The following is a 21,689-nucleotide window of genomic DNA, read 5'->3' on the forward strand; positions in this document are numbered from 1 at the left end:
ACCATTTTTTTGGTTTACCAGAGACTCCGGTGTATCTGTCAGAGTGAGTACAACTGTGCCTTTGGGCCGCGCACCGCCCTGCACCAATCCGCCCGCAGCCTCACCACCGGGCCCCAAGACCATCACCCCCTACCCATGGAGGGGTCAACACCTAGCTGCGCAACACCGTCCCCGGGGGCCTAGTAAACAGCAGCGGTGGTGTCTACATTCACCACAGCCAGTGGGTGGCGTCACAAACTTAACTCAAACCACGGCCCCGGCCGTAAACCTACCTACCAACCCCCTACGTAGCGCCAACATCCTTTCAGAGCGACGTGACCCCAGGTCCAGAGGCGCTCGAGCCACCCAGTAAAGGGGACATTACTACAAGAGGACCAGGATGGGGACATTACTACAAGAGGACCAGGATGGGCTCATTACTACAGGATAGGTACAATGATGTGGATATTACTACATGATGAGGACCAGGATGGGGACATTATTACAAGATGGGGACAAGGATGTGTACATTACTACAGGATGAGGACTCGAATGGGGACATTACTACAGGATGGGGACAAGGATGGGCACATTACTACAATATGGGGACAAGTTTGGGGACATTACTACAAAAAGGGGACAATGATGGGGACATTACTAAAAGATGAGGACCAGGATGGGAGACATTACTACAATATGTTGGCCAAAATTACTATATATGGTGCTAGTTGTATTACTGTATTACTTAAAAAAGGGAATAAAATGTAAAAAAAAGGGGGAAAAAAGCCATTAATCCTGGCAGAGGGGTGCGTCATTCTGGGAGGACTCACGACAGAGCCCCAGAGGGACAATATTTGCATATCTATGGATATTAATATTTTTGGGCTCCATTGAAAAACACTTGGAAGCGTCCTGAGGGAGAAACGCGTCGAGTAGGCTATATCTGAAATAAGATGGTTTTTGGAAGGACAAACTACAACAAGGGATACCAGCATCCCTGATATCAATGGATGCGGCTGGTTCATTGGGGTGATATCCCCGGACGTCCTTCTGTATTTCAGTCTTCATGGAGAAATTGGTGGGCTAAGATATAGACTCATTACTGGATGGTCTTTCGGCCCTATGCTACCGGAAGCTCTGAATGATGGGCCATATTCCATCCGTGTGACTGCGATTCACCTATACACTGTCTTGGAACTAAAAATGGTCTCTCTGAAAGATTTCCTGTATGTTAGTGCCTTACAGCTCTCAAGGCATTGTCAAATATTTGTTTTGTCTCACTTGACTCACTTTCTGCAACGACGGACGATTATAACATCACCCCCCTTTTTTACACCTATACCCCAGCTCATCAGGACTATCTCCTTTGTTTATTGTTGATACATAGGGTCATTCAAGGGTAAGAATAGGGAAAGCCACTGTGGAGCGGGGAGACGACAATAACATTAGGGTGGTCTCCACTGGTAGACAGGAGAGAACAGGGAAAGAAGGATAGGTGGATACCTCATTGTGTATACTGACATCTCTTAATATTTGTGGAAAAGATAAATTATATGAGCACCTGGAAACTTCACTTGGGGGTGTTTGTAATTTTAATATTTATGATTAAAAGTTATTTTACATTTGGAGCAAAAAAAAAAAATAATAAATCCTGTTTTCTGAGTCTGTCTGATGACCCCAACATATTTATCATCTTGATAAGGAATTTTTTCTACCAACAAAAATGGTGTAAATACAGTGTGATATATATACAGTACAGACCAAAGGTTTGGACACACCTTCTCATTCAAAGAGTTTTCTCTACCACTTACTAAACCTGACAGGGCACACCTGTGAAGTGAAAATCATTTCCGGTGACTACCTCTTGAATATCATCAAGAGAATGCCAAGAGTGTGCAAAGAAGAAATCAGAGCAAAAGGCGGCTACTTTGAAGAACCTAGAATATAAGATATATTTTCACTTGTTTCACACTTTTTTGTTAAGTATTTCTTTCCACATGTGTTAATTCATAGTTTTGATGCCTTCAATGTGAATCTACAATTTTCAGAGTCATGAAAATAAAGAAAACTCTCTGAATGAGAAGGTGTGTCCAAACTTTTGGTCAGTACTGCAATATATTTTATATTTATCAGTGTCTGTGTCCGTCTCTCATGGATATATATACGCACCTACGGCACTGACCGTGGAAAAACGTTCGCTTTATTACACGGACGTGTTAAGGAGGACTACAGCTTTACATAAGTGTGTTTAGCATTCATATATCTTTTTAATTGAAAAAAAATGGAATTTATCTTCCCGTTAATTCAGTTTCTAAGAAACCCTCCACGACAGCAAACAGAAGGTTAACTCTCCACCCTATGAGGGACAGGAAACACAAAGAGGTTAAATAACCCCTCCCCACCGCCCATCTCCAGTGTTTTTTTTTCAAGCGCCACCAACAAATCATGAATGGTTTAAATCTTTTTATTTTCAGAAATAAGCCATTAATATGCATGCGAATAAGAGGAAAGGGAGGGATAACTGCGCTGTCGTGGAGGGTTTCCTAGAAACCGAATTAACGGTAACATAAATTCCATTTCTTCTAGTCACCCTCCACGACAGCACACAGGAGGAGTACCAACGAACAGGCTAGGGAGAGACAACAGCCTGTAGGACTTTACGTCCAAAGGCCAAATCTCCACTGGAAAGCCAGCCCAATCGGTAATGTCTAACAAAAGTATGGACAGAGGACCAGGTCGCTGCTTTGCAAATCTGTTCAATTGAAGAGTCAGCCCTCTCAGCCCAGGAAACTGACATAGATCGAGTGGAATGTGCGGTCAAGTGATCCGGAGGAAGGAGGCCTTGGGTAGCATATGCCTCTTTAATAGCGTTCTTTATCCAGTTGGAAACTGTGCTCTTGGCAGCCTTCTTTCCAGCATTCTTACCAACAATCTGTACAAAAAGATTGGAATCCTTTCTGAAGGACTCCGTTTTCTGAAGGCATAGCAAGACTGCCCTATGGACATCGAGGGAATGAAAGTCCATCTCCTTTTGGTTAGCTGGATTTTAACAAAAAGATGGCAGAATAATGTCTCAGTTCCTATGAAAGTCTGACATCACTTTAGGGAGAAAGGAGGGATCCTGACGGAAGACGATTCGATCATCCAGAATCTTCATATAGGGCTCCCAGACAGTAAGAGCCTGGATTTCATACACTCGTCTGGCCGTAGTAATCGCGATCAAGAATGCCGTTTTCCAGGCCAGATACCTCATGGTAGAGGAAGCCAGAGGTTCAAACGGAGCCAGAGTCAACCCCTGAACAACCAAGTTAAGATTTCAAGTGGGAAATATTGCCAGCGGTTTAGGACGGGCTGTAACCGCTGAAGAGAGGAATCGCTTCACCCAGCGATGGTTTGCCAGGTCCTGATCAAAATACGCACTTAAAGCTGATACTTGGACTTTGAGAGTGCTGGGGCTGAGACCTTTTTCAAGACCCAACTGTAAAAAGTCCAGGATGTCAGTCACATTTGAATGGAACGGGTCAGGAGTCTGAGGACTGCACCAGTTGATAAAGGTCTTCCAGATATTAAAGTAGATCAGATTAGTGACAGGCTTACGGCTTTTCTGTAGCATGTCAATGACCCTCTCAGACAGAGCCCTAAGCTCTCAAAATGATGGCCTCAGAAGACATGCAGCCAGGTTCAGTCTCTTGAGGTCTGGGTGAAAGAGCGGACGTTGATGGAGAAGATCTGGGATCTGAGGCAATAGGAAGGGTCCATCCTGAGCCATGGATACTATTGCCCCAAACCATCTGCGTCTGGGCCACAGTGGCACGAACAGGATGGTAGGAACCCCGTCTGATCTGACTTTCTGAAGAGTCCTTGCCAGTAGCGGGATTGGTGGAAAGGCGTATGCCAGTTGAAACCTCCAAGGATGGGAGAAGGCATCCACTGCTATCGCCAGATCCCTGGGATTTAGAAAGAAAAATTGACGTACCCTTGCGTTCTCCCAAGTTGCAAAGAGATCCACCTCCGGTTGTCCCCACTTTTTTACTAAGGAATGGAACACATCTGGTTTCAGGGACCATGCTCCAGGATGAACGTCCTGCCTGCTGAGGTAATCCGCTTGAGTATTTTCGGAGCCCTTCAGGTAGACAGCTGACAGTGACAGGAGGTGTTTTTCTGCCCAAAAAAAGATTCCTGTGGAAATCCTTTGCAAACTTCTGTGGCGCGAGCTGCCTTGATGACGTAAGTGAGCTACCGATGTCATATTGTCGGAGTACACCATGACATGTGCCCCTTGAAGCATGGATTTCGATGCCCTGAGCGCCTGAAGGACGGCTTCCAGTTCTCGATAATTTGCGGAGCTGCAACTGATGTTTGCTGACCAGAGGCCTTGGAAGGGAACCTGAGAGATGATCGCCCCCCCCCCAGCCTTTCTGGCTAGCATCTGTGGTGATCGTCACCAACAGCTCTCGATTCCAAAAAACTCCTTTTTGGAGATGGGTAGGGATCATCCACCATAACAAGGAGGCTTTCACCGGACCTGGCATGGATATCTTCTTGTTTAGGGAGCTCTGGGCGCCGTCCCAAGATGCCAAGATATTAGCCTGAAAGGTTCGTGAGTGGGCCTGAGCCCAGGAGACCGCCGGGATGCAAGATGTCATAGATCCTAGTACTGACATTGCGAATCTCAGGGTGACAACTCATTGGCAATGCAGAAATTATTATTTTTTTCCTTTGATCCCCAACTGCTTGTCTCTCGGAAGGAAGGATTGTTGTTTTACAGAGTCCAACATGACTCCGAGGAAGACCTTTTTTGTGGAGGGAAGAAGGTCCGACTTCTGATGGTTCACCACCCATCCCAGGTTGTGGAAGACTCTTAAGGGTGCTTTACACGCTGCGACATCGCTACCGATACATCGTCGGGGTCACGTCGTTAGTGACGCACATCCGGCGCCGGAAGCGACATCACAGCGTGAGACACCAAGGAGCGACGATCAACGATCGCAAAATCATTAAAAAACAGTGATCGCTGACATGTCGCTCCTTTCCTTAATATCGTTGCTGCCACAGGTACGATGTTGTTCGTCGTTCCTGTGGCACCACACATCGCTATGTGTGACACCGCAGGAACGACAAACATCTCCTTACCTGCGTCCACCAGCAATACGGAAGGAAGGAGGTGTGCGGAATGTTACGTCCCGCTCATCTCCACCCCTCCGCTTCTATTAGACGGCCGCCTAGTGATGTTGCTGTGACACCGAACGCACCTCCCCTTTGACGGAGGGATTGTTCGGCGGTCACAGCGACGTCGCTGCACAGGTATGTGCGTGTGACGCTGCCGTAGCGACAATGTTCACTACGGCAGCGATCACCAAATGTCGCACATACGACGGGGCGGGTGCTATCGCGCTCGACATCGTTAGCAATGAGTGTAAAATACCCTTTAGTGTGAGCTGCACGTGTTGAAGGAGCAATTGGGCAGAAGGGGCCATTACCAGGAAGTCGTCGAGGTAGGGGATTATACAAACGTTTTGACCCCGCAGGAATGCTACCACCTCCCCCATTATTTTGGTGAAAACCCGAGGTGCACATGAGAGACGGAACGGGAGGAAGTTGAACTGATAATGCCGGAGACGCCCCTTGTGGAAAACTGCGAAGCGAAAGAACATTTTGTGGGCGTGAAAGAGCGAGAAATAGTAGTACGCATCTTTTAGATCTATAGTGGCCATAAAAAATCCCGGAACGACAAGGGGCGTAGTGGACCTAACAGATTCCATTTTGAAACGCCGGTAGATAATGTGGCGGTTTAAGGGTTTTAGGTTGCTTATTAACCGAGGGGTGCCGTTGTTTTTGTTTTTTTTTTTTTATCAGGAAGAGACGGGAGTAATGGCCGAATCCCGCCTCTGACTCTGGTACGACCGATACTACCCCTATTTTTTGGAGGTTTTGAATACAGCCCATGAGAGTGGCATGACTTCCCCGGGAGGGAGAGGAAGTGACCAGAGTACAGTGAGAAGGATAACTGGAGAACTCCACCTTGAGACCCTCTTTGATGGTGCTAAAGACCCATGGGTTTAATGATACCTCCTGCCACTGACTTAGGAATGCTGACAGCCGACCTCCAATATTGATGGAGTCATTGCTTGTCTTGCTGCTGCCTCCGATGTTCAGACCTTTGGGATTGAACGATGCTCCTTCCTCTGTCCCCTTTCTGGTAATTCCAAGGGGAAATTTACCCTTCCCTCTGTAATGGGTAGATGGATTCTGGGGGAGGGGGGGGACGGACGATAAAGTTTCTTATGTGGTGTGTCTTCTGGCAACAGTCTTCTTATCCGTAGCCTTCACCAGAATCTCTTCTAGGGCTGGACCAAAAACATGGGCCCATCGAAACGGTAGAGAACACAGTTTCACTTTGGAGGCCGCATCACTGCTCCAAAGCTTAAACCAGAGAGCTCTTCTCACCGCATTAGAAAGGACCGCACTTCGTGCTGTTACACGGACAGATTCCGCAGAAGTATCAGCCAGAAACCCTGTTGCCTTCTGGAGGAGTGGCAGGGAAGCCAGGATATCTTCCTTGGGGGGTGTCTTGGGTGGGATGTTCCTCCAGCTGTCCCAGCCATCTGAACAAGGAGTGGGCCCACACAGGTGGAGGCGACCCGTCTTATGAAGAACCGCGGATGCCTCCCAGGATTTCCGAAGGAGGCTGTCCATCTTACAGTCAATGAGATCTTTGAGTTGAGACGAATCTTCGAATAGGAGGGTTGTCTTCCTTGCCACTCTGGCAACCTGAATATCTACCTTAGGTATATCCCAGCAACAGGTGGAATCTTCTTCCAGCAGGAACCTATTTCTCAATTCACGGGAAATGGTAAGGCGTTTCTCAGGATTTCTCCACTCCTGTAAAACCATCTCTCGGACTAATTCGTGGACCGGAAATCCCAACTTCCTACGGGTTCTAAGACCCCTGAACATTTTGTCTTGTAAATTTTTCCTCTTCTACCCCCATAGTCTCCCTTACCGCACCTAAAAGTTCATCCATATCCTCCATTGAGAAAAAATACCTTGCTTCAACTTTATCCGAAGATAAGCCATCATCGTCGTCAAACATCTCTTCCGGGGCCGAGAAGGGCCCCTCCATGGAATCTGACTCTGAGTCCTCCACCGGGCTGATTTTTCTTTTATTAGGTGCAGAAGGCGCAGAAATTGCAGCAGTGGGGGGTTGTGAAAGGGACGCCAGGGAGGACTGAATCTCCTGACGGACCATATTTTTAAGTTCATCCATAAGAGAGGGTTGTTCGTCTCCTACTACCTGATCGGTACCGGGCTGACATAGCTTCTTGGGATGTTCAGCAGGAAGCTTTTTATTGCATATCATGCACCTTTTGATAGATGGCTTCTCCTTCTTGGGGGCAGGAGTCTAGTCTCCCTAAGGGGGAGAGAAGAGGCCATAAATACAGGCACCCAGAAGTGAAGTCATATAATAGCCCACCACCCCGACCTAACCTCCTAGTCACTGGTACTCAAAGAACCGGGGGCTGAGCTGGGCTCTACAGACGCAGAGCTAGTAGAGCGATCTCCTTCCATCCTCGCCTGGAGAGTGCTGTTACCTGGGTCCGTTATGATCTCCGGGTTATATCCAGCCATGGGTGACTCCTTCTCCTCTATTGGTCGGGGGGGGGGCGCAGGCTTCCACCGGAGGGAATGCCGTCATTCACAGGCAGCGACGGCGCGTGCAGTCCACAGTGGAATGCATGAACCTGGAAGTGACGTCATAACTTCCACGCACCATCGCCACCACGTGTGGGAGAGGAGGGGGTGCCATGGAACTGCCGGAGGTCCATGGAAGTCACTCTGCCCTGCTTTACCTCGCGGAGGCGCAGGAGGAGCAGACCGGTCCCGAAACCCAAGGAGACGGGAGCAGCACTGGAGGAGGAAGCAACTTGGCCCCGACCTCAGCTGCCCGGTAAGTAACCTAACGCCGCGCTCTCGTCACCGGCCATGAGAGCACAGCAGTAACCTCAGGAAACAACACTGGAGATGGGAGGTGCGGAGGGGTTATTTAACCTCTTTGCGTTTCCTGTCCCTAATAGGGTGGAGAGTTAACCTGTGTGCTGTCGTGGAGGGTGACTAGAGAAAACGTATGCTCTGTTCTTGTGCAAACAGACATGGGCAGCTTCTAGTAGGGCTTTGCACACGCTAAATGTAGGAGGTCTGTATAAGGTCTGGTTGTAATTCTAGAAGCTGGCCCCATTACCTGGAAAAGAAGCGACAACTGTGAAACCGAAATAGTCATCATTAGAAATTAGAAGCGGGTTCACTGCCACATGGGGACATTGATGAATGGGAGCATTCCATGTCTGGGGGAAGAGTGTGGTGGGGGAGGGAGGTAAAAAAGGGGGAGGGGGTAAAAAAACAGAAAAGGGAAAAGAGGGGGGAAAGAGGAAAGGGAAAACGGGCAAAAAAAGGGAGATGGGGGAAAAAAATGGAGAATGGGAAAAAAAGGTAGAGGGGGAAGGGAAAAGAGGAAAAAAGACGGAGGAAGGGAAAAGGGGGAAAAGGGGGAAGGGAGACGGAAGAAAAAAAGGGAGAAAAGAAAAAGGGGAGTAAAGGAAAAAAAAGGTAAAATAAGGAAAAAAAAGGGAGAAAAAGGAAAAAGGGATAAAAAAGGGCGAAAAGGAAAAAAAGGGCGAAAAGGGAAAAAAAAGGGAGAAAAGGAAAAAAACAAGGGTGAAGGAAACAGTGAATATGTATGAAGGATAATGAGCAGCCCTATAGCAGCGTGGAGACTCACTTAGTATAACGTTCCTGCTCCAATCACTGAATCCCTTCTACCTACATTTTTAAGCAATGGATTCTGGTCCCCATAGACTTATATGGGGACTGGCGTCCGGCCAGATATCTGGGATCAATTCCGGGCCCCAACCAGGGTATTGGAACTTTTTTTGCAAGTCCTCCCATCACTAATGACATTTTTTGCTGTTTTTTTGTTTGTTCTTTTTTCACTTACTCAGTTTCTGGGGGGTGAAAAAATGCTTCAAAAACACAAAGTTTTCCAGTTCAGTCAGAAAAAAAACAAAACGAAGTGGGTGCATGGGATTTCTGAAGTCTCAGAGCCTTTACTGGTACAGTACTGTAAAAAGCAACTTTTATAGGGAATCTGTCAGGTGATTTTCTAGTACAATACTAATGGTATCCTGGTGTAGGGCTTCAGCCGCCCTTTCAGGATCAGCAACTATCATTGCTCTGCCTTCTCCGGTTATCTTGTTGAGTCCAGAGAACTCAGTGTGATGTAGTTACTAGTGAAGTGTATGGAAATAGAGTGAATGTGCGCTGCTCCCCCGGCCCTATGTAAGTATACCATTAATATTTTACTAGAAAATCACCTGACAGATTCCCTTTAACAAAAAAAAAAAAAGAAATGAAATGTGTGAACAAGGCCTTGACCAAACAGCAAAATTTCTACTGCATGAAACAATCTGCAGCAGAATCCGCTGGAAAATATGGAGCATTTGATGCGGATCTGTAGATGTTACCCTTTCAATTGGAATTTATTTGCACCAGATCCACACCATAGGCCCTGTGCACACGCTGCATTTTTCTCACTTTTTTGAGTGCAGATTTGTCACAAAGTCAGTGAGAATCCTGACGCCTCGTGCACACGTTACGTCCTGGCAGATTTGGTGCAGAAAATAATCTGCAGCGTCAATTCTTCCTGCGATTTTCCAGTATTTCACCCCAGAACGCTAGAAAAGGTCAAATAAAAACACATCAGAAACGCAGGTTTTGCCGCTGCAGGTTTCCTGCCAAGAGATGCGGAAATGGTGCAGAAATTACTGCACCCAAATACTGAAGAAGGTGTGCACATGGCCGAATGCTCCACATTGTGCAGCGGCTTCTGCTGCAGAGGTTGTGGGATCACAAGCAGCCGACCCCTGACGATCAGTGATTGGTCTCTGCAGCTGCAGACACATCCCATGATAATTAGGTTTCCCCTGTGGCCTCAAAATAAAAATCACACCTGCAAAGTGTTAGAAGAAAAAAAATCCCAACAACCATAAGAGTTTTTCTCAATTTTTATTTTTTTTTATACACTTTGCAGGCCTAAATTTTGTTTTGAGGTCACAGGGGAACCTAATTATTGGGGGATGTGTTGTGAATACGTTTTCCAGTTTGGGGCTCCCTCTTGTGGTCAGTGCTGGCGGTGCATTTGATGTGTGGAATGAAAGCCACACGCCTGTAGAGGACTGGCAATCAGGGTCAGATTGGGACTATATAACTGAGTAGTTGTCTCCTGTTACTTGCAGGTGCTCAATGGTCTCCTGTGTGTTAAGGACATTCTGTAACCAGCTCTGCTCACTACCAAAACATCTCTCAGATAAGTGGTCTTTGTACCTCTGCTGTTTGTTTTCCACCTTCTTGTTTTTTTCTGCTTTGATACTAATGCTTGATTTCTATTTTGTATTTGTGGAGTTCTTGGGGGAATGGGATCATTCCCTGCTGGGAGTGTCTGTATACTTAGCTCCATGATTCTGCAAGGTATTGTGTTTGTCATGCTTGGTATTAATTTCGTCCCTCATCTGTATTATTGTTTTTGGATCCCAGTAACATCAGAATGCTGATACAGTGGGGGAGAGGTTGTGTGACCTCAGGATTTTTCCATATCAGAAGTGCTGGTATTTATTAGGTGTTTTTTTACGGTTGCAGACAGTACTCCTTCCTATCCTTTCCTATAAAGATAGTTTGGGCCTCACCTTTGCTGAATCTGTCTTTTCTAGCTTTGTATTGTGTTTTTCTATATCTCTGTAGCCTTTACATGTGGGGGGCTATCTATCTTTGGGGACTGCTCCGAGGCAGATTAGCTTTCTTATATGTCTGTGAGATTATTTAGTTCTACGGCTGTGTCGAGACGACTAGGTCATCGTAGGCTCGTCCCACGGCTACTTCTAGTTGTGTGTCAGGATTAGGTCTGCAGTCCGTTAAGGTTCCAGCCACTCTGTTACTATTTGGGATTCCGCATTTTTTTGATCCTCCTCGGTCCCTGAATCATAACAGGGATGTGTGACTCTGCAGCAGCTGAAGGGACAGAAGTTTCTCACCCCATCAATAGTTGATCATGAAAGTCAGGGGCATCGCTTGAGTCAAAGGCCCAGGGCTCCAGCACCGAACTTCATGCACGGAGCCCTGGATCTCCTGCAACCACCGCATTCAACTGTGTCAGTGTCATGTTGCCACTGACAGAGTTCAATCCTGAAACAGAACAAAGCCAAGGCCTCCATCAAAGCCCATCTCCTAAACCGCACACCGCTATAGACCTGCGACTTACAAAACGCCACTCTGACCAGGGATGCGGAGCCGGGGATCACGATTATGCGAGTGTAAACGTGTGTGTGTCAGAGTGATGTGCGGGGGCTCCTGCTGTATACAAGGGACTGTGTGCGGGGGGCTCCTGCTGTACACAGGGAACTGTGTGCGGGGTCTCCTGCTGTATTCGGTGGACTGTGTGGAAGGGCTCCTGCTGTATTCAGGGGACTGTGTGGAGGGGCTCCTGCTGTATTCAGGGGACTGTGTGCAGGGGCTCCTGCTGTATACATTATGTATATGGTAGATATATGGTGGTATTATTGGTCTTTGTATAATGTGTGTTTTCTAGAGGTAATGGTCATGTTACATTATTATGTACAACGCAAAAAAAAAAAAGGCTAAAACCCACAAATTTGCAGGGGGGTAGAGGACCCTTTGGGCTACAAAACGTACAGCTTAGATTTTCAATTAGACTTTCAGAACAGGTAATTTTGGTACTAGAGTTCAGGAGAGGGTGATTTTCGAGACCACCAACCAAAAAGTTTTTGAAACCTCTTGGGGTGTAGGCTTCGATGTCCTCTAGGAACCCTGAAAGGTTTGGGACAATGGGGACTTGGATAGTGGAGAAACAGACATTGGAAAGAGGACCTGTTCATAGGCCATACATGGGGGTGGCTGAGCTGCCTCATTTCTCGTGGTAAAGGGGGCCACGTGTTATACACCCGAGGGGGGATACGGCGCTGGATATATCAAATCTGTCTGTACATACAAGCCTCCCCCACCCTGGCACAGAAAAGTGACCAATCATGTGTGATGTGCTGTCCCCTCCCCGGTGCCCTCCGCTGCCTCCACCTGAGACCTGTGTCCTGGTTCTTCCTACATCCCACATGTCCTCCATAGCAGCACAGGGACGGCAGCCGCACGTCTGATCCAGACCTCCATAGCTTCTGACTTACCATAGGGCTGTGGAGGCAGAAGGAGCAGAACGCCGGCCTCAGTGTGGGGGGAAACAGAGGGGACAGGTAGGACGAGTCTACATATGACATGTCAGTGCCGGGGCAGAGAGCGGCCACATCACTGAGGTCCACAGGACGGGGAGCGTCACAGCCGCCAACACCAGCTCAGACATTTATATGTACGAGGGTCAGGAAAAGATGGAAGTAACGTATGGAAGCGATAATAAAAGAGGAGAATCAGGAAAATTGCACATCTGCTTCCTAAATCATTAAGCAGAGGTGCGGAGGCCGCGATATTCCCCGGTGCTCAGCCGGACTCTGCACAGGAGCAGCTGCCCCAACACCGGACGCTTCTGCTGTGATGTGGACGGCAGATAAAGCTTTACTGCGAACACCGGAGACTCACACACGATATCAACCGCCCGTCCTCACCCCCGCGCCCGTCCTCACCACTCCGACCGGCCATCATCACCTGCCCATCATCACCCCTGCCCTCACCCCCCGCCTGGCCATCGTCACCCCCCGCCCGGCCATCGTCACCTACCCATCATCATCTCCGCCCGTCATCATTACACACCTGTGGAAACCTCTCCTGGACTCTCCTCCTTCCCGTCACTCACACTCGGCTGATCCCCCCTCGTCATCGCTTCTTCTTCTTCCTCCACTTTAATATTAGTGGGATCTTCCCCCTGATATATCAGATGTAACAATCAGCACAATACAAGAGACCACCAATATCTATGACACCTACGACCGCAGGAGCAGAAATGTCCCCCATATACAGTTGTGCTCAAAAGTTTACACACCCCGGCAAATTTTTTGCTTTCTTGGCCTTTTTTCAGAGAATATGAATGATAACACACAATCTGTTTCCCACTCATGATTAGTGGTCGGGTGAAGCCATTTATTGTCATGTACTGTGTTTTCTCGTTGTAAATCATAATGACAACCAAAAACATCCAAATGACCCTGATGAAAAGTTCTCACACCCTGGTGATTTTGGCTGATAACATGCACAGAAGGTAACACAAATGGGTGTGAATGGCTAATAAAGGTGACATCCTCACCTGTGACCTGTCTGCTTGTAATCAGTGTGTGCATAAAAGCTGAGTGAGTTTCTGGGATCCAGACAGACTCTGGCATCTTTCCTCCAGGCACTGACGTTTCTGGATTGTGAGTCATGGGGAAAGCAAAAGAATTGTCAACGGCTCTATGGGAAAAGATAGTTGTACTGTATAAAACAGGAAAGGGATACAAAAAGATATCCAAGGAATTGATAATGCCAGTCAGCGGTGTTCAGACTGTGAATAACAAATGGAAAATCAGGGGCTCTGTAAAAACCACACCACGATCAGGTAGACCAACAAAAATGTCAGCCACAACTGCCAGGAAAATTGTTCAGGATGCAAAGAAAACCCCACAAATAACATCGGCTGTAATATAGAACTCACTGAGTCCTGAGCGGTGCGGCTGCTTCAAGATGCACAATAAGGAGGCACTTGAAGAAAGATGATAATTACTTACCGGTAATTGTATTTTCCAGAGCCTCAATAGCATCGCACGTGAGAGAGTGTATCCGCCCCAGGCACAGAAAAGGGGCGGCACCTCTCCAAAACCCCAGTGTGTTTATAGAACTGTAGAGGTAACCGCCTTATTAACAGACATATCCATCACCAAACGGGAGAAGCCCCCTTGTGCTGTACATAGCTCATACACCATGAGGTCTATAATAGAGATAGGTGTTTGTTTTTTTGGTTCATCTTTTGTTGTTAATACCATACTTATGAAAGCAGGGAGGGAACTAGCACACTGCGGTCATGGCTCTGAAAAATCCAATTACCGGTAAGTAATTATCTTTTCTATCCCATGACGGCACCGTACGTGAGAGAATAAAATAGAAGCATGCCAGGGTGGGACCACCGCCGATAGCACCTCTCTCCCAAAGGACAGATCCGGAATCCAAACGGTAGTGCTTGAAATAGGTGGAGGGTGATGACCACACTGCGGCCTTACAGATCTGCTCCACTGAGGCAGTTGCCCTTTCTGCCCAGGAAGTAGATATAGCCCTAGTAGAATGGGCCCTAATCACCTGAGGAGGGGGCTTGTCCTGAGTATGCCCAACTAATGGCCTCCCTTACCCATCTAGCAATAGTGGACCTGGTGGCCGCTCTCCCTTTATTCGGACCGCCAAAGAGAATAAAAATGGTGGAAGATTTCCAAATACCTGAGGACGCTTCTCCTGACGTGTAAGGAATGGAAGACCTGCTCCCCCTGTGAGCTAGGATTTTCACAGAAGGAAGGCAAAACAATCTCCTGCCCCCTATGAAATTTGGAATTGAAGGCTGGGTCTGGCTTAAATACTATCCTGTCATCCAGAATAGTGGTAAATGGAGGGGAAATGGAAATGGATTGCAATTCACAAATACGCCTGGCTGAGGTTAATGCCACCAATAAAGCTACCTTAGGGGTGAGGGATTTGATGGAGGCCGCAGTGATGGGTTCAAATGGGGGTCTTGTGAGGGTATTCAGTACCAAATTAAGATCCCAGGGGGCTATCTTAGGACCCGCCAGTGGTCTAGATGTAAATGAGGCCCTGATGAACCTGAGCAACCAAGGATGGTCAGCAATTTTCCTGTCAAAGAGTGCGCATAAAGCTGATACTTGTACTTTTAGTGTACTGGTAGACAGACCCCTTCCAAGGCATTTTTTCAGAAATTCCAACACTTCCGACAGAGGGACCTTGCGGCTGCCCCAATAGTCTACGTCCCGAGAATTCAAGGAATTTCTCCCACACTGCAGCATATTTGGTAGAGGTTACTTGTTTCCTGCTACTGAGAAGCCTGGACACTAAGTTTGGTGAGAACCCCCTGGCCGTCAGAAGGCCCCTTTCAAGTTCCAGGCTGTTCGGTGTAACCTTTCCACTTGAGGATAAAGGGTCGGCCCCTGAGAGAGAAGATCGTGTGTGTCTGGCAGAATCCAGAGAGTCTGATACAGACAGTATTCTCAGCCATGTAAACCAGGCCCATCTGGGCCAGAAAGAGGCAATCATGATGGAAAGGCGTATGGCAATTGGAAGTCCCATGTTTGCAGAAGTGAGTCTATTCCTTCCGGTCCTCCCCTCAGACCTAGGTAAAATACACTGTCTGTTGATTCCCTTGATTTGCAAACAAATCTATTTCTGGTGTACCCCAGAGTAGGCAGATCTGATGAAAAACGTCCTGGTTCAAAGTCCATTCTGTTTAGCGTAATCTGTGATGGCTCAGGTAGTTGGGTACGATGTTGTCTGAACCTTTGAGATGACGTGCCTTGAGTGGTTGCAGGTTCTCCTCTGCTCTCCTGAAAATCTTCTGTCTCCATCATCAGAGATCTCGATAGCTATCGGATGTTCATCGTTCCAGAAACTCCGTTCCTCAGGTTCCGCTCGTCCCGCCACCAATCCAGCGATATGAGGACCTGGTCTGACAGAAGGAACTTGTGTTCCAGGTCCAGATCCACTGCTTGAACAGCCAAGATCTGCCCCTGAAGGCTTCTGGTGTGGAACTGAGCCAATTGGACTGCAGGAATCGTGGATGTTAGGGAACCTAACAAAGACACTGCTAGCCTCAGTGACATGTTTGGCCGTTCCTGTGCTGATAGGACCTTTTGTTTTAGTTTTATTATTCTTTCCGTCGGGAGGAAACGATATTGACGCACAGAGTCCAGAGTGATGCCCAAAAATATGTGAACTTGGGCGGGGTGCTATTTTGATTTTGCTTTGAGATCGGATAGGACTGAGGAGACTTGGTTGACGGCCACCAAACAATCCCTTTCTGACTTTCCCACGATTACAAAGTCGTCCAGGTAAGGGACTATTAGTATATCCTTTTTCCTCAAACAGAATGCTACATCCGCCACCATCTTGGCGAAAACCCTCGGGGCTGCTGAAATGCAGAACGCGAGGCACTGGTACTGCAGGTGAGTCAGTTCCCCTTTATGTTTACTGCCAGCCTTAGATATTTTTGGTGTTCTTTGTGGATCGGGACATGGCAGTATGTATCTGTCGGGTCTACCATCGCCATGTAGCAGAGGGGGAATAGGAGTCCCACTGCTGACTTCAGGGTCTCCATCTTGAACCTCTCCTCTACCAAATAGCGGTTCAGAGATCTTAAATTGAAGATGGTCCGAAAGGACCTATCGGGTTTTTTTTTTTTTCAGGAATAGGTTGCTGTAATACCTCGCCCCATAATCTGACTCTGGCACACTGCTTAAAACCTATTTTTCCAATAAGAAGAGGACTTCCCGTTCTATTACCCCCTGCTTTTTTGGGGCTACCTGGGAACTTATTACCTGTTGTAGAGGGAGGGAAGAAAAGGTCAGCCTGAGACCCAGGGACACAGTATGTAGAACCCAAGCCGAGGCCAAAAGAGCCTTCCACGGGGGAAAAACTGACTTGACCTTCCACACACCTGGGACTTGGCATCATTGCCTCTTATAGGTTCCTTTATGGGAGGGCTTGTTAAATAGAAAATCTTTTGTCTGGGCCTTATCGTGTGCCAAAGGGCGCCCCCTGTTATTCCTTTGGCTCTTTCTACCCCCTCTACCTCCTAAACTTAGAAAGGAACCTCTGACCCTGGACCCAGAGAGGGCGGGGAACGTTTGCTTTTGTCCGCGCTACCTTTTCCAGGATCTCATCTAAGGCCACTCCAAATACATACTCTCCTTGGTATAGCAGAATTTCATTTTTGATTGGAAGTCTGCGTTCCAAGTTTAAGCCATAACGCCCACCTACTGGAATTAGAAAGTGCACAGGCGGCTAATCTGACCCCATCCACCAAAGCATTGGCAAGGAAATTTGCTGCCTTCTGAATAGTGGGCAGGGCCTCTAATAATCTTCCCCTAGCATTTGTCCCTAATCTGGACCTCCAACTCCTGGAGCCATTTCACGAGGGACCTTGCGATACAGGAGGCAGCGATGTTAGGTTTGAACGATCCCGCTGCAGCTTCCCAGGTTCCTTTAACCCCTTCACGACCGCGGGCAGTAAAATTACGTCCTATTTTAACGTGACTTAACGACCAGGGACGTAATTTTACTGCCTAAACTTCATTTGATTGCCGTGGCCATAGCAACGGCTTTCAAATGATGTCCCCTGCTGTTTCTTACAGCAGGGGACCTTTGCTTGACCCCAGGGGGGGCGGCATCGCCACCCCCTATCGACGATCGATGTGATTGGCTGTTCAAATCTGAACCGCCAACCACATCGATCGCACTAATTTCGGCAAAAATAATGCCCGAATTAGTGCGATCCTGTGAGATCCAGCTATGAGATGCCGCAGCTGCTGCAGCATATCATAGGTGGACCTCAAACATGTCTCCCCCAGCCCCTGCAGCACTGATTGGAGCGATCGTGCTATGACGCGCAATCGCTCCAATCAGTGTGCAGTGGGGCGGTGTGATTTGCCGGTGGCCGCCCTCCCCAGGCCTGTGCTGGCCTGCGAGCCCTCCCCCAACATGTCTGCAGCGTGCAGTGGCTGGTACTTGTGGTACCACGCCACCGCCGCTGCTGCCGCCGCCGCCGCCCTAGCTGTCACCGCTGCTGCACGTGAGTACTGTGCTCACTTTGCAGCCAGCCCGTGCGCGCTCCCGTGGTGCCCCTGCGCGCTCCCGTGGTGCCCCTGCGCGCTGCCATGGTAGCCCCTGCCGTGCCCCCCCCGCGATCTGCTCCCCCCAACCCCCCCCCCCCCCCCCGACATCCCGATCTGCTCCCCCCGCGATCTGACTGCCTCCCCCATTATCTCTGTTCTGCAGCTCCCTCTCCGGTCTCCCCCTCTGCTCTACCCCCTCCCCCTCTGCTTCCCCCCCCCCTCTCTGCTCTCACTCCCCCCCCCTCTCCCCCTCTGCTCTCCCCCGACGTCCTCTTACCTGTCTTCACCGGCCTGATCACATCTGCGTCCATCGCTGGGTCCTTCCTGGGCATTCTGCTGATCTGCCTGCTGCTCCTGTAAAGCTGTCCATCTCTCTGCCATCTATTCCTCTGCAGCTCTTCTGGTCAGTGTTCCTCCTGCTAGTCCTCTGGGTACTGTGAGTATAACTTTTTTTTTTTTTTTTCCGTATCCCCTGTCCATTTTTACACCTCATCTGTCCGTGCGTCCCGCCAAGCGCTGATCAGGGATGCAGATAACGGATCGGCATCCCTGCTCAATTTTTGGCGTGACTTTTTTTTTTTTTTCCGTATCCCCGACGCTTTTTGTATCGCATCCGTCCGTGCGTCCCGCCAAGCGCTGAACAGGGATGCAGATAACGGATCGGCATCCCTGCTCAATTTTTGGCGTGACTTTTTTTTTTTTTTCCGTATCCCCGACGCTTTTTGTATCGCATCCGTCCGTGCGTCCCGCCAAGCGCTGAACAGGGATGCAGATAACGGATCGGCATCCCTGCTCAATTTTTGGCGTGACTTTTTTTTCCGTATCCCCGACGCTTTTTGTATCGCATCCGTCTGTGCGTCCCGCCAAGCGCTGATCAGGGATGCAGATAACGGATCGGCATCCCTGCTCAATTTTTGGCGTGACTTTTTTTTTTCCGTATCCCCGACGCTTTTTGTATCACATCCATCCGTGCGTCCCGCCAAGCGCTGATCAGGGATGCACATAACGGATCGGCATCCATGGTCAATTTTTGGCGTGACTTTTTTCCATATTTGCGACGCTTTTTGTATCGCATCCGTCCGTGCGTCCCACCAAGCGCTGATCAGGGATGCACATAACGGATCTGCATCCATGGTCAATTTTTGGCGTGACTTTTTTTTTACGTATCCCCGACGCTTTTTTTTATCGCATCCGACCGTGCGTCCTGCAGCGGCCGATCAGTGCACTGCGTCTGTGCGTTTGAAAAGTCAAATGGCGCTCCTTCTCTTCTGAGCCCCGCCATGCGCTCAAACAATTTATTTCCACCACATATGAGGTATCTGCGTACTCAGGAGAAAATGCACAATACATTTTATGGTGCATTTTTTCCTGTTACCCTTGTGAAAAAAAAAGCTACCTAGTTGAAGCAACCGTTTTGTGGTAAAAAAAAAAATTTTTCTTTTCACGGCTCAACGCTATAAACTTCTGTGAAGCCCCCAGGTGTTCAAAGTGCACATCAAACATCTAGAAAAATTATTTGAGGGCTCTAGTTTCCAAAATGGTGTCACTTGTGGGGGAGCTCCACTGTTTAGGCACCATAGGGGGTCTCCAAACGTGACATGGCGTCCGCTAATGATTCAAACCAATTTTGCTGTCAAATGGCGCTCCTTCTCTTCTGAGCCCCGCCATGCGCCCAAACAATTACTTTCCACCACATATGAGGTATCTGCGTACTCAGGAGAAAATGCACAATACATTTTATGGTGCATTTTTTCCTGTTACCCTTGTGAAAAAAAAAGCTACCTAGTTGAAGCAACCGTTTTGTGGTAAAAAAAAATTTTTTTCTTTTCACGGCTCAACGCTATAAACTTATGTGAAGCCCCCAGGGGTTCAAAGTGCTCACCAAACATCTAGAAAAATTATTTGAGGGCTCTAGTTTCCAAAATGGGGTCACTTGTGGGGGAGCTCCATTGGTTAGGCACCTCAGGGGGTCTTCAAACCCGACATGGCGTCTGCTAATGAGTGCAGCTAATTTTGCGTTCAAAAATTCAAATGGCGCTCCTTCCCTTCCGAGCTCTGCCGTGCGCCCAAACAATTGATTTTTACCACATATGGGGTATCAGCGTACTCAGGAGAACATGCACAATAATTGTATTGTGTACTTTCTCTTTTCTCCCTTGTAAAAATGAAAATTTTATGGCTAAAGTAACATTTTTGTGTTAAAAAGTAAAATTTTCATTTTTTCCTTCCACATTGCTTTGGTTCCTGTGAAGCACCTAAAGGGTTAATAAACTTATTGGATGTGGTTTTGAGCAGTGTGAGGGGTGTAGTTTTTAGAATGGGGTCACTTTTGGGTATTTTCTGTCACCTAGGCCTCTCAAAGTCACCTCAAATGTAATGTGGTCCCTAAAAAAATTATTTTGTAAATTTTGTTGGAAAAATGAGAATTTGCTGATGACCTTTGACCCCTTCTAACTTCCTAACGGAAAAAAAATTTGTTTCGAAAATTGCGCTGATGTAAAGTACACAAGTGGGAAATGTTATTTAGTAACTATTTTGTGTGACATATCTCACAGATTTATGGGCATAAATTTTCAAAGTTTGAAAATTGCGAAATTTTCAAAATTTTCGCCAAATTTCCTAAATTTTCACAAATAAACGCAAAAAATATCGGCCTAAATTTACCACTGACATGAAGCACAATATGTCACGAAAAAACAATCTCAGAATCGCCAGGATCCGTTGAAGCGTTCCAGAGTTATAACCTGTCAAAGTGACACTGGTCAGAATTGCAAAAAATGGCCCGGTCATTAGGGTGTTTTAGTGGCCGGGGGTGAAGGGGTTAAGGAAAGCATCTACTTTCTTGTCCAGAGGATCTTTAAGGGAACCTAAATCTTTGAATGGCAGAACTATAGTTTTCAAGATCTTGGAAATCGCAGCGTCTATTTTGGGCGCTTTTTCCCAAGACTGGCATAACTCCTAAGGGAAGGGGTATTTCCTTTCAAGGATTTGGGGGACAGATACCTCCCTGATCGTTTTTTTTTCATTCCTTGTTAAGCGGAATAGATTTTTATGGACTGGGAAGACTCAATGCTTACGCTCCTCTAGATTGCTAAACATGGAGTCCTGGACTGATCGCTGCTTTTTCGGGGATTCCACTTTTATGACTTTTAGGAGTTTGTCCGTGTCCTCTGCCCGAAAGCATGGTTGATCGTGCTCCTCATCAGATGATGATGACTCAGATGTGGACACCAATAATCCCGGCTCCTCCCTGTCTTCCTGAGAGCTATCTTCAGATGGAGACTGAGCTTTACTGGTGGATGCGGCGGGGGCTCCTACAAGACTCAGCTCCCTCTTCACTGTATTTTTAACCTTGTTCTTGATTAAGGAGCTAATTTCCTGAAACATGCCCGGAGATTCTTCCGCCACTGTCTTTTCAATAGATCGTTGGCAGAGCTTCTTTTCGGATTCAGGACTTCTTGTACAAACACACGTGCCCTATGTTTGGTCTTTGCTACCGCTTTCTTGACCTGAATTTATTAGGGACAAAAAGATAGAGGGGGAAGGGGAGGGTCAGTACATGTCGTGGGAGATCACACTTACCCGTCCTGAGCCCGGGCAGTTACAGCGGTAGGAGCAGGTTTGGGGTGTTCTGCAGGAACACTAAGCGATGAGGGAGGTTCCAACTTGTAGGCCACGTCACCAATAATGCAACAGGAACATGAGGATCGTTTCCCAAATGTTTTGAATCTGACAGGCTCCGCCTCCGATCTAGGAGATGGCCTGTGACGCCATCCCTGGTGTGCACCGTCACATCCGCTCCCATGAGCCCTCACCTCACTGGAAGTGGTAGCTGGGTTCGCGCCT

The 21,689-nt window shown here is 47.8% G+C and overlaps 2 protein-coding genes across 2 annotated transcripts in view; one reads left to right on the forward strand and one right to left on the reverse strand.

Annotated features, from left to right (window-relative positions):
* The window catches only part of LOC142263491 (uncharacterized), a 325,147-nt gene that overhangs the window by 107,080 nt on the left and 196,378 nt on the right, over nt 1–21,689 (forward strand). The gene's annotated exons all lie outside the window — the stretch shown is intronic.
* LOC142257944 (uncharacterized) overlaps nt 1–21,689 on the reverse strand; it is a 40,213-nt gene that overhangs the window by 6,770 nt on the left and 11,754 nt on the right. Inside the window, exon 8 of the mRNA XM_075330249.1 lies at nt 12,799–12,910. Coding sequence (XP_075186364.1) covers nt 12,799–12,910 — 112 coding nt within the window. The remainder of the gene's footprint in view (nt 1–12,798; nt 12,911–21,689) is intronic.

This window comes from Anomaloglossus baeobatrachus, chromosome 1, assembly GCF_048569485.1.
Source record: "Anomaloglossus baeobatrachus isolate aAnoBae1 chromosome 1, aAnoBae1.hap1, whole genome shotgun sequence".
In the NCBI taxonomy this organism is placed as follows: domain Eukaryota; kingdom Metazoa; phylum Chordata; class Amphibia; order Anura; family Aromobatidae; genus Anomaloglossus; species Anomaloglossus baeobatrachus.